The sequence below is a fragment of the Chiloscyllium plagiosum genome, unplaced genomic scaffold (assembly GCF_037043375.1).
Source record: "Chiloscyllium plagiosum isolate Xiang-an unplaced genomic scaffold, Cpla_swu_hap1 HiC_scaffold_18, whole genome shotgun sequence".
NCBI lineage: Eukaryota > Metazoa > Chordata > Chondrichthyes > Orectolobiformes > Hemiscylliidae > Chiloscyllium > Chiloscyllium plagiosum.
In genome coordinates, this window is record NW_028270156.1 from 14,467,616 (window position 1) to 14,480,839 (window position 13,224).

Sequence of the window (13,224 nt, forward strand, 5' to 3'; positions counted from 1 at the left end):
TTGATTAGAAAAATAGGCTTAAAAAAAATCCATGAAGGGGCTCTAGTGTTGCACAGTGGTAATTCCCTACTCCTGAAATAGGAGGCCCAGATTCAAGTCCCACCTGCTCCAGAGATGAATAATAATATCTCTCAACAAGTTGTTTAGGAGATAGCTACAATAATTACTGTGAGCTGGAAGCTTGAGTCAGCACTTGTAACCTGGGACAAGGCTCACAAAGATGTAAAAATCATTTTGTGACAGACTGTGTGGGAAAGTTAGGAATTTGGTGCAGACAGGACAGGTTTATTTTACTGCCAATACGTCTGGTGCTTTGTGTTACAGGTAGATGATTAATTTAATCTGCCCATAATGTGATTAATATAAATGCTTGACTTGGTTAAAGAAAATAAATAAATAACACATCGCTAAACAGGGTTTCGAATATAGGTAGCGTGCTACAATTACGGCATGAGAGTTTGTAGACAGCACTGCAATCCAAGACAACCCACAGAAGCCATAAGTGTCAACCTCTCAAGTAACTTCAGCTTTAGAGAGTTGAATTGTGGTCTGAAGTGCAGACATTGTAGTGACATCAGGGTAGGGAAGAGTCCTTTGAACATTTCAATCCAGGATGTAGTCACATCCTTCAGGTTAGAAATAGAATCATAGAATTCCTACAGTATGGAAACAGGTCCTTTGGCCCAACAAGTCCACACAGACTCTCCGAACAGCAACTCACCCAGACCCATTCCCCCACCCTATTACCCTATATTTACCCTAACTAATGCACCTGACACATCTCTGAACACTATGGGAAATGTAGCATGGCCAATTCACCTAACCTGCACATCTTTGGATTGTGGGAGGAAACCAGAGCGGTGGGATTGATTGGTGCGGGTGTCGCGGAAATGTTCCCTAAAGTGCTCTGCTAGGAGGCGCCCAGTCTCCCCAATGTAGAGGAGACCGCATCGGGAGCAACGGATACAATAAATGACATTGGTGGATGTGCAGGTAAAACTTCGATGGATGTGGAAGGCTCCTTTGTGACCTTGGATGGAGGTGAGGGAGGAGGTGTGGGCGCAGGTTTTGCAATTCCTGCGGTGGCAGGGGAAGGTGCCAGGACAGGAGGGTGGCTTGTTTGGGGGGGGGGGGGGGGGGGGGGGGGGGGGGGGGGGGGAGAGGGGGGGCATGGACCTGACCAGGTAGTCACAGAGGGAACGATCTTTGTGGAAAGCGGAAAGGGATGGGGATCTCTCTCCCCTTTCTGGACCTCTCCATCTCCATTAATGACGACCTACTTGACACTGACATTTTTTACAAACCCACCGACTCCCACAGGATTACACCACTTCCTACCCTACCTCCTGCAAAAATGTCATCCCATATTCCAAATTCCTCCACCTCCACCGTAACTGCTCCCAGGAGGACCAGTTCCACCACAGAACACACCAGATGGCCTCCTTCTTTAGAGATCGCAATTTCCCTTCCCACGTAATTGAAGATGCCCTCCAACCCATCTCATCCACAACCCGCACCTCCGCCCTCCAACCCCGCCCCCTTGACCTCACCTTCCACTCTACCAATCTTTGCATATACACATCTTCCGCCGACATTTCCGCCACCTCCAAATGGACCCCACCACCAGAGATATATTTCCCTCCCCACCCCTTTCCGCAAAGATCGTTCCCTCCATGACCACTTGTTAGGTCCACGCCCCCCAACAACCCACCCTCCCCTCCTGGTACCTTCCCCTGCCACCGCAGGAATTGGAAAACCTGCGCCCACACCTCCTCCCTCACCTCCATCCAAGGCCCTAAAGGAGCCTTCCACATCCATAAAAGTTTTACCTGCACATCCACCAATGTCATTTATTGTATCCATTGCTCCCGATGCGGTCTCCTCTACATTGGGGAGACTGGACGCCTCCTTGCAGAGCGCTTTAGGGAACATCTCCGGGACACCCGCACCAATCAACCCCACCGCTCTGTGGCCCAACATTTCAACTCCCCTTCCCACTCAGCCAAGGACATGCAGGTGCTAGGCCTCCTCCACCGCTGCTCCCTCACCACCCAACGCCTGGAGGAAGAACGCCTCATCTTCTGCCTCGGAACACTTCAACCCCAGGGCATCAATGTGGACTTCACCAGTTTCCTCATTTCCCCTGCCCCCACCTTACCCCAGTTCCAACCTTCCAGCTCAGCACCGTCCCCATGACCTGTCCTACCTGTCTATCTTCCTTTTCACCTATCCACTCCACCCTCCTCTCTGACCTATCACCTTCATCCCCACCCCCATTCACCCATTGTACTCTTTGCTACCTTCCCCCACCCTCCTCTCTGACCTATCACCTCCATCCCCAGTCCCATTCACCTATAGTACTCTATGCCACTTTCTCCTCACCCCCACCCCCTCATTTATCTCTCCACCCTGCAGGCTCCCTGCCTCTACTCCTGATGAAGGGCTTTTGCCCGAAACATCAATTCTCCTGGTCCGTGGATGCTGCCTGGCCTGCTGTGCTTTTCCAGCACCGCTCTAATCTAGACTTGGGTTTCCAGCATCCGCAGTCCTCGTTTTTACCTAACCACTGAACCACCATGCCACCCTAAGGTGCTAGAATGGATCCAGTTAGTGATAACGAGCAGGCAGTGTCAGTGCTAATCAGGCAGATAAGGGGTTTCCTCATATTGAAGCTTGAGAAACTTCAATCTTTGCTCTTAACCAACCGTATGAGCTGTTTCTGCATGTGCGGACAAGAGCTAAGTGTGCGGGACGGATGAGAAAATTGACAATGGCATTGTGGAACAGGAGTTGTATAGTCAGAAGGAGTGGAAAGAAATTTCATAATGGTCGGGAAAAGTGTAGCGAGGGGTAAAATCGGAAACTGACCCTTCAAAGAATGATCATTGGATCCAAAACATTAATTCTGCTTTCTTTCCACAGATGCTGCCAGACCAGCTTTTCCAGTAATTCCTGTTTTCGTTTCTGATTTCCAGCATCTGCAGTTCTTTGGTTTTTGTTTAGTGTAGTTAGGAGACTAGATTCTGTTCTTTGAATCTGCAAATGGGGGTTGTGGGGAATCCTTGATAATGAACAATGATAAAATGACACTTTTATCTTGTTATGGAAGGGCAGAACGTGGAATGATGAGAAATAACTAGCTTCAGCTGCTGTTAGCAATTTCCAGGTCTTAGTACTGAATCTGGAACTTGTTGCCTATAAAGGTGATCAAGACAGAAAACCTCATAACATTTAAGAAATGTCATTATAGTGTTAAGGGTTTCGATGGAGAGGAATTTGTTAAGTGTGTACAAGAAAATGTTCTGATTTAGTATGTGTATATACCTACTTCAGAAGGTGCAAAATTTGACCTACTCTTGAGAAATAAGGCAGGGCAAGGGACTGAGGTGTCAGTGGGGGAACACTTTGGGGCCAGCGACCATATTCTATTAATTTTAAAATAGTGGTGGAAAAGGATAGACCAGATCTAAAAGTTGAAGTTCTAAATTGGAGAAAGGCCAATTTTGATGGTAATAGGCAAGAACTTCCAAAAGCTGATTGGGGGCAGATGTTTGCAGGTAAAGGGACAGCTGGAAAATGGGAAGCCTTCAAAAATGAGATAACCTGAGTCCAGAGACACGACATGCCTGTTATGGTGAAAGGAAAGGCTGGTAGGTGTAGGGAATGCTAGATGACGAGAGAAATTGAGGTTTTGGTTAAGAAAAAGAAGGAAGCATATGTCAGGTATATACAGGATACATCGAGTGAATCCTTAGAAGAGTAAAAAGGCAGTCGGAGTATACTTAAGAAGGAAACCAGGAGGGCAGAAAGGGGACATGAGATAGCTTTGGCAAAGAGGGAGAAGGAGAATCCAAAGGGTTTTTACAAATACATTAAGGATAAAAGGGTAACTAGGAAGAGAATAGGACCCCTCAAAGATCAGCAAGGCAGCCTTTGTGTGGAGCCACAGAAGATGGGGGAGATACTAAACGAGTATTTTGCAACAGCACTTACTGTGGAGAAGGACATGGAAGATATAGAATGTGGGGAAAGATGGTGACATCTTGAAAAATGTCCATATTACAGAGGAGGAAGTGCTGGATGTCTTGAAATGCATAAAGATGGATAAATCCCCAGGACCTGATCAGGTATACCTGAGAACTTTGTGGGAAACTAGGGAAGTGATTGCTGGGCCTCTTGCTGAGATATTTGTATCATCGATAGTCACAGGTAAGGTGCTGGAAGACTGGAGATTGGCTAATGTGGTACCATTATTTAAGAAAGATGGGAAGGACAAGCCAGGGAACTATAGACCAGTGAGCCTGACGTCGGTGGTAGGCACATTGTTGGAGGGAATCCTGAGGGACAGGATGTACATGTATTTGGAAAGGCAAGGCCTGATTAAGGATAGTCAACATGGCTTGGTGCTCAGGAAATCATGTCTCATAAACTTGATTGAGTTTTTTGAAGGAGTAATAAAGAGGATTGATGAGGGCAGAGCAGTGGATGTACTCTATATGGACTTCAATAAGGCGTTTGACAAGGTTCCCCATAGGAAACTGGTTAGCAAGGTTGATCTCATGGAATACAGGGAGAACTAGCCATTTGGATACAGAACTGGTTTGAAGATAGAAGACAGAGAGTGGTGGTGGAGGGCTGTTTTTCAGAGTGGAGGCCTGTGATCAGTGGAGTGCCACAAGGATCAGTGCTGGGCCCACTACTTTTCACCATTTACATAAATGATTTGGATATGAGCATAGGATGTACAGTTAGTAAGTTTGCAGATGACACCAAAATTGGAGGTGTTGTAGACAGCGAAGACGGTTACCTCAGATTACAACAGGACCTTGATCAGATGGGCCAATGGGCTGAGAAGTGGCAGATGGAATTTAATTTAGATAAATGCGAGGTGCTGTGTTATGGGAAAGCAAATCTTTGTAGGACTTATACACTTAATGGTAAGGTCCAAGGGAGTGTTGCTGAACAAAGAGACCTTGGAGTGCAGGTTCATTGCTCCTTGAAAGTAGAGTCGCAGGCAGATAGGATAGGGAAGAAAGCATTTGGTATGCTTTCCTTTATTGGTCGGAGTATTGAGTATAGGAGTTGGAAGGTCATGTTGTAAGCTGTACAGGATATTGGTGAGGCCTTTTTTGGAATATTGTGTGCAATTCTGGTCTCCTTCTTATCGGAAGGTTGTTGTGGAACTTGAAAGGGTTCAGAAAAGATTTATAAGAATGTTTGCCAGGGTTGAAGGATTTGAGCTATATGGAGAGGTTGAATAGACTGGGGCTGTTTTCCCTGGAGCATCGGAGGCTGAGAGGTGACCTTATGGAGGTTTATAAAATCATGAGGGGCATGGATATGGTATTTAGACAAGGTATTTTCCCTGGGGTGAGGAGCCCAGAACTAGAGGGCACAGGTTTAGGGTGAGAGGGGAAAGATACAAAAGAGACCTAAGGGGTAACGTTTTCATACAGAGGGTGGTGCGTGTATGGAATGAGCGGCCAGAGGAAGTGGTAGAGGCTGGTACAATTACAGCATTTAAAAGGCATCTGGATGGGTATATGAATAGGAAGTGTTTAGAGGGATATGGGTTAGGTGCTGGCAGGTGAGACTAGATTAAGTTGGGATATCTGGTCGGCATGTACGAGTTGGATCAAAGGGTCTGATTCCGTGCTGTACATCTCTATGACTCACTAAATATTTAGATGTGATGCCAAGGCATACAAGGCTCTGGACCAAGTGCTAGAAAATGGGATTAGACTAATTAGGTGGTTGTTTTTGACTGTGGCACAGTGGTTAGCACTGCTGCCTCACAATGCCAGGGATCCAGGTTTGATTTGAGCCTCAGGCGACTGTCTAAATGGAGTTTGCATAGTCTCCCCATATTTGCATGGGTTTCCTCTGATTGCTCCCGTTTCCTTCCACAGTCTAAAGATGTGCAGTTTAGGTGAATCAGCCATACTAAATTGTTAATAGTGTCCAGGGATGTGCAAACTAGGTGGATTAGCCATGGGAAATGCAGAGTTACAGGGATTGGATAAGGGAGTGGGTCTGGATGGGATGTTCTTTGATGGGCTAAATACCCAGCTTCCACACTGTAGGGATTTGATGATTCTGTGACTAGCACAAACTCGATAGGCTAAAGGGTTTTTTTCTGTGCTGTAGACCTCTATGACTCTACAGTTGCTATAATGCTGAGTATGAATCAAGAAATAAGACGAGAGATTATAATGCAAGAGATGAAATAATCATGGTGGATTTTTATTTTTCTTATAGACAGAACAATTCATATTAGCAAACATGATTTGGAGATGCCGGTGTACAAAGTTAAAAATCACAGAACACCAGGTTATAGTCCAACAGGTTTAATTGGAAGCACACTAGCTTTTGGAGCGACGCTCCTTCATCAGATGATAGTGGAGGGCTTAATCCTAACACAGAATTTATAGCAAAAATTTACAGTGTGATGTAACTGAAATTATACATTGAAAAATTGTTTGTCTGTTAAGTCTTTCATCTGTTAGAATACAGTGATAGTTTCACTTCTTTCATGTGTAAGTCACAAAAGTTATTTTTAAAAAGTTGCAACTGAACTTCTTTCAGTTACATCACACTGTAAATTTTTGCTATAAATTCTGTGTTAGGATTGAGCCCTCCATTATCACCTGATGAAGGAGCGTCGCTCCGAAAGCTAGTGTGCTTCCAATTAAACCTGTTGGACTATAACCTGGTGTTGTGTGATTTTTAACATATTAGCAAAAGTAGCTGGGAAGACAAGTTGATAGGATCAAGACCATTCCGCAGAACATTAGATCATGGAGCCAAGCAGCAAAAAGATTATTTTAAATTTTGTTTTGTGCAATGAAACAGGTTTAATTCATAATTTCAGTAAGAGCTCTTCAGCAAAAACTCATCAAAATATCAGAGAGCTTCACATCGATTTTGAGATGAGTGAATTCTAAAGCTAGATTATTAAATGTAGATAAAGTAAATTGGGAAAATAAATTGAAGGATATCACGGTAATTATACATTTGTAAACATTTAAAATAATATTTCATTAAAAAAACATATTTGAGTACGCTTGCAAAGAACATTAATGCAGATTGCATGCATTTCTATAAGTATATAAAAAGAAAAAGATTAGGGAAGATAAATGTAGGCTTCTTACAGTCTGAAATGGGAGAATTGATAATAGAGAACAGGAAAATGGCAGAGCAATTAAACAATGATTAATGTTCCAGCTTCACAGAAAAAGACACATAAAAACTTTCCGGAAGTGCTAGGAAAGCAATATTCTTTTGCGAAGGATGACTCGATGAAAATTAGCATTTTTGTGATAACAGTACACTTCAAGTATACAAATGGCATTACACAAAGTCAACATGGACTTATGAAAGAGGAATCATGTTTGACAAACCTCCCAAATACTTTGAGGATGTAACTAGTAGAATGGATGAGGGAGAACTGGGGATATGGTATATTTGGGTTTGAAAGCTTGTTATTGTGCAAAATCAAAGCATACGGATTGAAGGCGATCAAATGTAGTATTTCTATATTTGATTACGACACAAAAATTCTTAGTCTGGACACAAAAAAACTGCACATGCATGAATATATTCTGCTGTTTGATATGCTGGAGAGGAGAAAGTGAGGACTGCAGATTCTGGACATCTGAGTCAAAAAGCATGGTGCTGGAAAAGCACAGCCGGTCAGGCAGCATCCAAGGAGCAGGAGACTCGACGTTACTATGGGGGGGGTGCCCAAGGGGGCTGAAAGATAAATGGGAGGGGGTGGGGCTGGGGGGAAGGTAGCTGGGAATGCGATTGGTAGATGAAGGTGGGGGGGGGTGATGGTGGAGTGGAGCAGATAGATGGGACAGAAGATGGATAGGTAGGACAGTTCAAGAGGGTTGTATCTGGGATATGGTGGAGGGAGGGGAGATGAGGAAACTGGTGAATTCGATATTGATTCTGTGTGGTTGGAGAGTCCGAAGGCAAAAGATAAGGTGTTCTTATTCCAGTCGTTGGGTGGCTAGGATTTGGGCATCCTCCACCAGCCCTGCACCTACACCTCCCCCCTCACCACCATCCAAGGCCACAAAGGATCCTTCCATATCCAGGCAGGGATTTTCTTGCACATATAAACACCTCATCTACTGTGCCCGTTTCTCTCGATGTGGTCTCCTCTACATTGGGGAGACAGGATGCCAACTTGCAGAATCTTTCAGAGAACATCTCAGAACACACGCACTAAACAACCCCACCGCCTCGTGGCTGAACATTTCAACTCCCGCTCCAAGTCCTCCAAGGACATGCAAGACCTGGGCCTCCTCCACCGCCAAATCCTAGCCACCCGATCACGAGAGGAAAAACAACTCATCTTCCACCTTGGGACCCTCCAACCACATGGAATCAATGTCGATTTCACCAGTTTCCTCATCTCCCCTCCACTCACCTTATCCCAGATCTAACCCTCTTGAACTACCTTACCTGTCCATCTTCCTTCCCACCTACCAGCTCCACCCTCCTCTCTGACGTATCACCTTCACCCCCCACCTTCATCTCCCTATCGTACTCTCAGCTACCTTGCCCCCTCCCATTTATCTGTCAGCTCCCTTGGCCCACAAGCCTCATTCCTGATGAAGGGCTATAGCCTGATACTTTGATTCTCCTGCTCCTTGGATGCTGCCTGACCAGCTGTGCTTTTCCAGCATCACACCTGACTCTGATCTCCAGCATCAGCAGTCCTCACTTTCTCCTAAAAACTAATTTGTGCCTACCAGGTTATAGAGTCATAGAGATGTACCTCTTATGCTCACGTCCAGATCATTTATATAAATGTTGATAAGTAGTGGAAAAGTTCTTGCCAGTTAGATTGTGATAATGACAAGATATTTTCTTTGGGATGTTGAATGAGGGATAAATTTTTGCCAGGACAGGAGCAATAACTCCACTGATCTTCAAAACAGTACTGTGGTTGTTTTATTATGTCTTACAAATCTGAGCGTCAGTTACCTAAAAGAAAGCAAGACAGACAGGCAACACTTCCTAGTAGTGCATAGAAGTTTCAGTCTTTGTGCTCAAGTACCCATGATGGGATTAAACCCACAAGCTCTCACTCAGGTTAATGTGCTACTGAGTCATAGCACTACTGAAGGAATGTTCTTTTCCTGAGGATTTAGCAAATTTTTCTGATTTCCATGACTTGAAACCAAAATAAAGAGAAAACAGACAGAGTTAAAGTCATATTTGAGAATTCTCCATCATTTTTACAAGGCGGTGCATCTTGGTGGATGTTTGATGACCAGTATGGACATAATGGGCTGAAGGGTATCTTTGCATAGTGCTAAAAACTGTTTGACTCAATCTTCCACATTACCTAAGTACGGATACTTCCAAATTTTTTGGTTTGCATCCTTGGACTTTCATCAGCTAACTACAGAACTGACATTTTAATCTGCATTCTTTCCAGTTTCCAACAGTTTAACAGTTTTTCAGTGTTTTTACTTAATGAAAAGAGAACATGTTCTCATAAAATTTCCTTTCAACTATCACTCAATGCCCTCAAAGTAATATTACATTACTCTCTTAAATCATTACAATCACCTCAGCTCTGATCAATGTTGTACCTACTTTAGTCTACATTTTATTACTTTCCAGTGAAAATACCAGACTGTCCCTTCACTCCTGCAACAACTCCCTTCCTCGCTTTAAAAGGGTTTAAAACATTAGCAGAAATTTCTAGAATCTCAATAATCTGATACAAATACTCAATGATAACACTTTTCTTTATAAAAGTTATGATTTTCAGTGAGAGTGTGACAATTCATGCTCAACAAACTCTCTATGTTAGACAATGCTGCATAAACAACAGTGGACATTTTTATTCCAGTAAAACAAAAAACTGGCTTATACCCAACCCACTACATATTTCTCCTTGCTTTATGTTTCATTTTCTCATTATGTTTTTGGAAAAAATGTAGTTTCAAGGGTTTTAGACAAAAATAAGCAGTCTTACCCCAGGGGGACGATGTAGTGCCGGGTAGTCAGTATGTAGGCTCAGTTTCCCACTTGTGTAAGCCACATTGTTGGCACCAGCCTTATCTTCCACTTGCCAGGTAAGCCTTTTAAAAAGAGGAGAGGCAAATAAAACTACATTAAGCCATATCATATTCTTGCTAAAATAGTTCCCTGAAATGTAGTTTGACTTAATTTGGCCAAAAATAATGAGCTTAAAATTGTATACCTTGTTCACTGCCTTTAACTGTATTTAGAGTGGTAAATTGGTATTGTGTAAAATAATAAAAAGTGTAGTTAGCAATGCAACAAATGTCTTTGTACTGTAACATTTCTGTCAAAAGCATATGAACTTGCTACTGGGCCCAGACATTATTGTAATGGAAATCACATAATTTAGAACTTGGTGTCTTGTTTAATTAATATTTTTGGAATTTTTCTACAAGTTTATATTTCTTGAAATTATTAACCAAATCTAGGCTAGAATTTGAAAACTGATGCTAATAGCTGCCACTGCTATTTACGCACAAATTGAACAGCAACTTCATATCAGTGCAAATATGCTGCGAAACATGAAAATCTCAAAAAAACCTGCTGTCTGAGATGCACAAAGAGGGCATCCCACTCTCTGGTTCTTCATTTCAATGTGTTGAACAGCATGACTTTTTAGTATGGTAAAAACTGACTAAACTTGGCAAAGAAAGTAGAGGCTCTCCATTTCAGTTTCAGTCATCGCATTAACAACATGGTAAAAGTTAATTATGCCTGAAAACCCCAATGGCACTGAAAATCAACTTTTACAATCAAATTTCACTGCTTTACATTTTGCTGGTGGATTTAAGCTTTAAAGTAACAATTTGTAAAAACATTTTCTTTCTGTCTTTTTCACTCTTTCAATCTAATCTTTCCGTTTTTATTTTCTGCATCTTTCTGTATCTTGACATTGGTTGCACTATCAAACACATCCTATTTCATTCCTCTCGACCCAGTGACCTCATTAGTAATTAATAATGGGGAAAACTGACAGCTTTTAATTCTCTCTGGTGTAAGATTTCCATCTGGTGTGGGATAGAACAGGGGAATTTAAATATCCTCTGTAAACTTGAGAGTCATTATGACAGGATTCTCACTTCCAACTGGGGGACCCAACTGTGTTGGGGTTCCTGGAGATCTGGAGATTGGGTCAGGGGAGACAGTGTCGGTTTTGATGGTGGGCAATTGGTCACCAGTGTAGTCATTACAATCTCTCCTTCCAGCTCAATTCCAAATATATTAGGACCAACAGACAATCGTGCTTCAAGGGCACTATCTGCTCAAGGGACAATTATGGATTGGTAACAAATGTTAGCCCGGCCAGCAAAGCCCACATTTTCTGAAAGAATGCAATATTCAGCCCACACTAAAATAACAGTAATTGCACTTCTATTTACGTCTCATGCATTAAAATGAAGCAATGGTTAAGTCAACCACATTATTTAATATTCCATAGCATTGCACTTTCATGTCGGTCTTTATTTACCGTCTTCATAAATATATGTGATTCAAGGAATTGTAAATTACTTGATTAGAAGTACCATGTGTTTTAATTATTCTTCCTGCTTGCCTATGCTCTTTCCAGTTGATAACTTATGTTTTTTACTGAGGGCAGTATGGAATGAAAACTGTAAGGAGAAAAGCAGCAGGGTTTAATTTCAGGAGTACAATTTGCATCATATATTAGAGTATATATCAAGATTTGATAATCAAAAATTAACTTATTTTAAACATTACATTTTTTAAAAAATATACTTTTATTGGAAAATAGATTTTTAATATTACAAGTACAAAACAATACAATTCAAACAGTACAAAAAAAACCCAAGTAAAAAAAAACCAACCCACCCTCTTGTGCAAATGTATAAACATACATAGAAAAGTATAGAATAAAAACCCAAACTGGCTATTTAACTAAATAAATAACCAACAACAAACTAATAAATAGTAATAACTCAGCCCAGCCAAACAAAATGCTCATACATTCACAGTTCCTCTTCCCTGGACATTGGACTTGTAAAACACAATCGTTATGGATATATAAAAGCCTTTATTAGTGTGGCAGATAAATCTGTGTCAAGGTATTCCAAAAAGGGCTGCCTTATAAAAATTCTCAGTTTTGTGGTGTACCATATTTGTGAGAAAATCGAAGGGAATATGCTCCATAACAACCTTCCACTAACCCGTCTGGCCTGGGGGGTTTTCAGATATCCAACCTGGCAAGATATTCTTTCTTGCACAGAACGTGAGAATATTGAAAAGTTTTTCTTATGCGTGTCTGGAGGAAATACAGTGGGCAGAGATAGGGTCCTTCTCCACCCTTACACCCAAAATCCTCTCCATTGCGCCCTCCACAGCATTCTAATATGCCTGAAGCCTACCACAGGACCAGAGACAATGGGGAAGAGTGCCGATACCAACCTTGCACTTGGGACATGTTGAAGATACCCCTGATTTAGATTTTGATAAACGGTCTGGAGCCAAGTGGACCGTGGGGAGAATCTTCAACTATAAAGCATGGGTCCTACTGCAAATTGATATCTTCCTTGCATTCTCCCAAATATCCTCCCATGCCTCTGAAGAGACTTCAACACCCAGCTCTCTCTCCCACATCGTGCAGAGTTGATCAAACTCACCCCAATTGATGATATAAAGTACTGACAGAAAGTGTACTCGTATCACTTTGCACCCTCCCCCCCTCCCCATGTCAGATTTGTAGGGATCAGTCAAAAGTGTGGTCATTTTTAAAATAAAATCCCTAACTTGAAAGAAAATGAAAGAGGTCTCTATTTGATAACTCATACTTCCGTACTACCTGACCGAAGGACATCATTACGTCTCCCTCAAATAAATCGCTTATGCAAAACACACCCCTAGCTGCCCAACATTTAAATTCTGAATCTGTCGTACCCGGTTGAAAACTCAGCATACCCACTAAAGGGGTAAACAAAGATATTTTGCCAATATTGCCTTCCCTCTGCCAAACTGCCCTCCATGCATTAACAGTCTTGATAATTATTAGGTTATGGCAATATTCCCTAACTGTCCTCATTTTGTCCAAAAACGGGAAACTGGTAAGGGGGCACCTTGCTTGGGAGGCTTCGATATCTAGCCATATTGAAAGAGGATCTCCACAAATCTAATTACTCATGTAGGACAAAAGCGAGCTTAGCTGGTAATTCTTAATGTCTG

At 42.3% G+C, this 13,224-nt stretch overlaps 1 protein-coding gene across 3 annotated transcripts in view; it reads right to left on the reverse strand.

Moving 5' to 3' along the window:
• bbox1 (gamma-butyrobetaine hydroxylase 1) overlaps positions 1-13,224 on the reverse strand; it is a 346,924-nt gene that overhangs the window by 162,489 nt on the left and 171,211 nt on the right. For all 3 annotated transcript variants that reach the window (XR_015760109.1, XM_087996317.1, XM_087996316.1), the window contains exon 5: positions 10,001-10,106. Coding sequence is in view for 2 of the 3 variants with exons in the window: in XM_087996317.1 (XP_087852443.1) it covers positions 10,001-10,106 (106 nt within the window). In the remaining variant the exon portion in view is untranslated. The remainder of the gene's footprint in view (positions 1-10,000; positions 10,107-13,224) is intronic.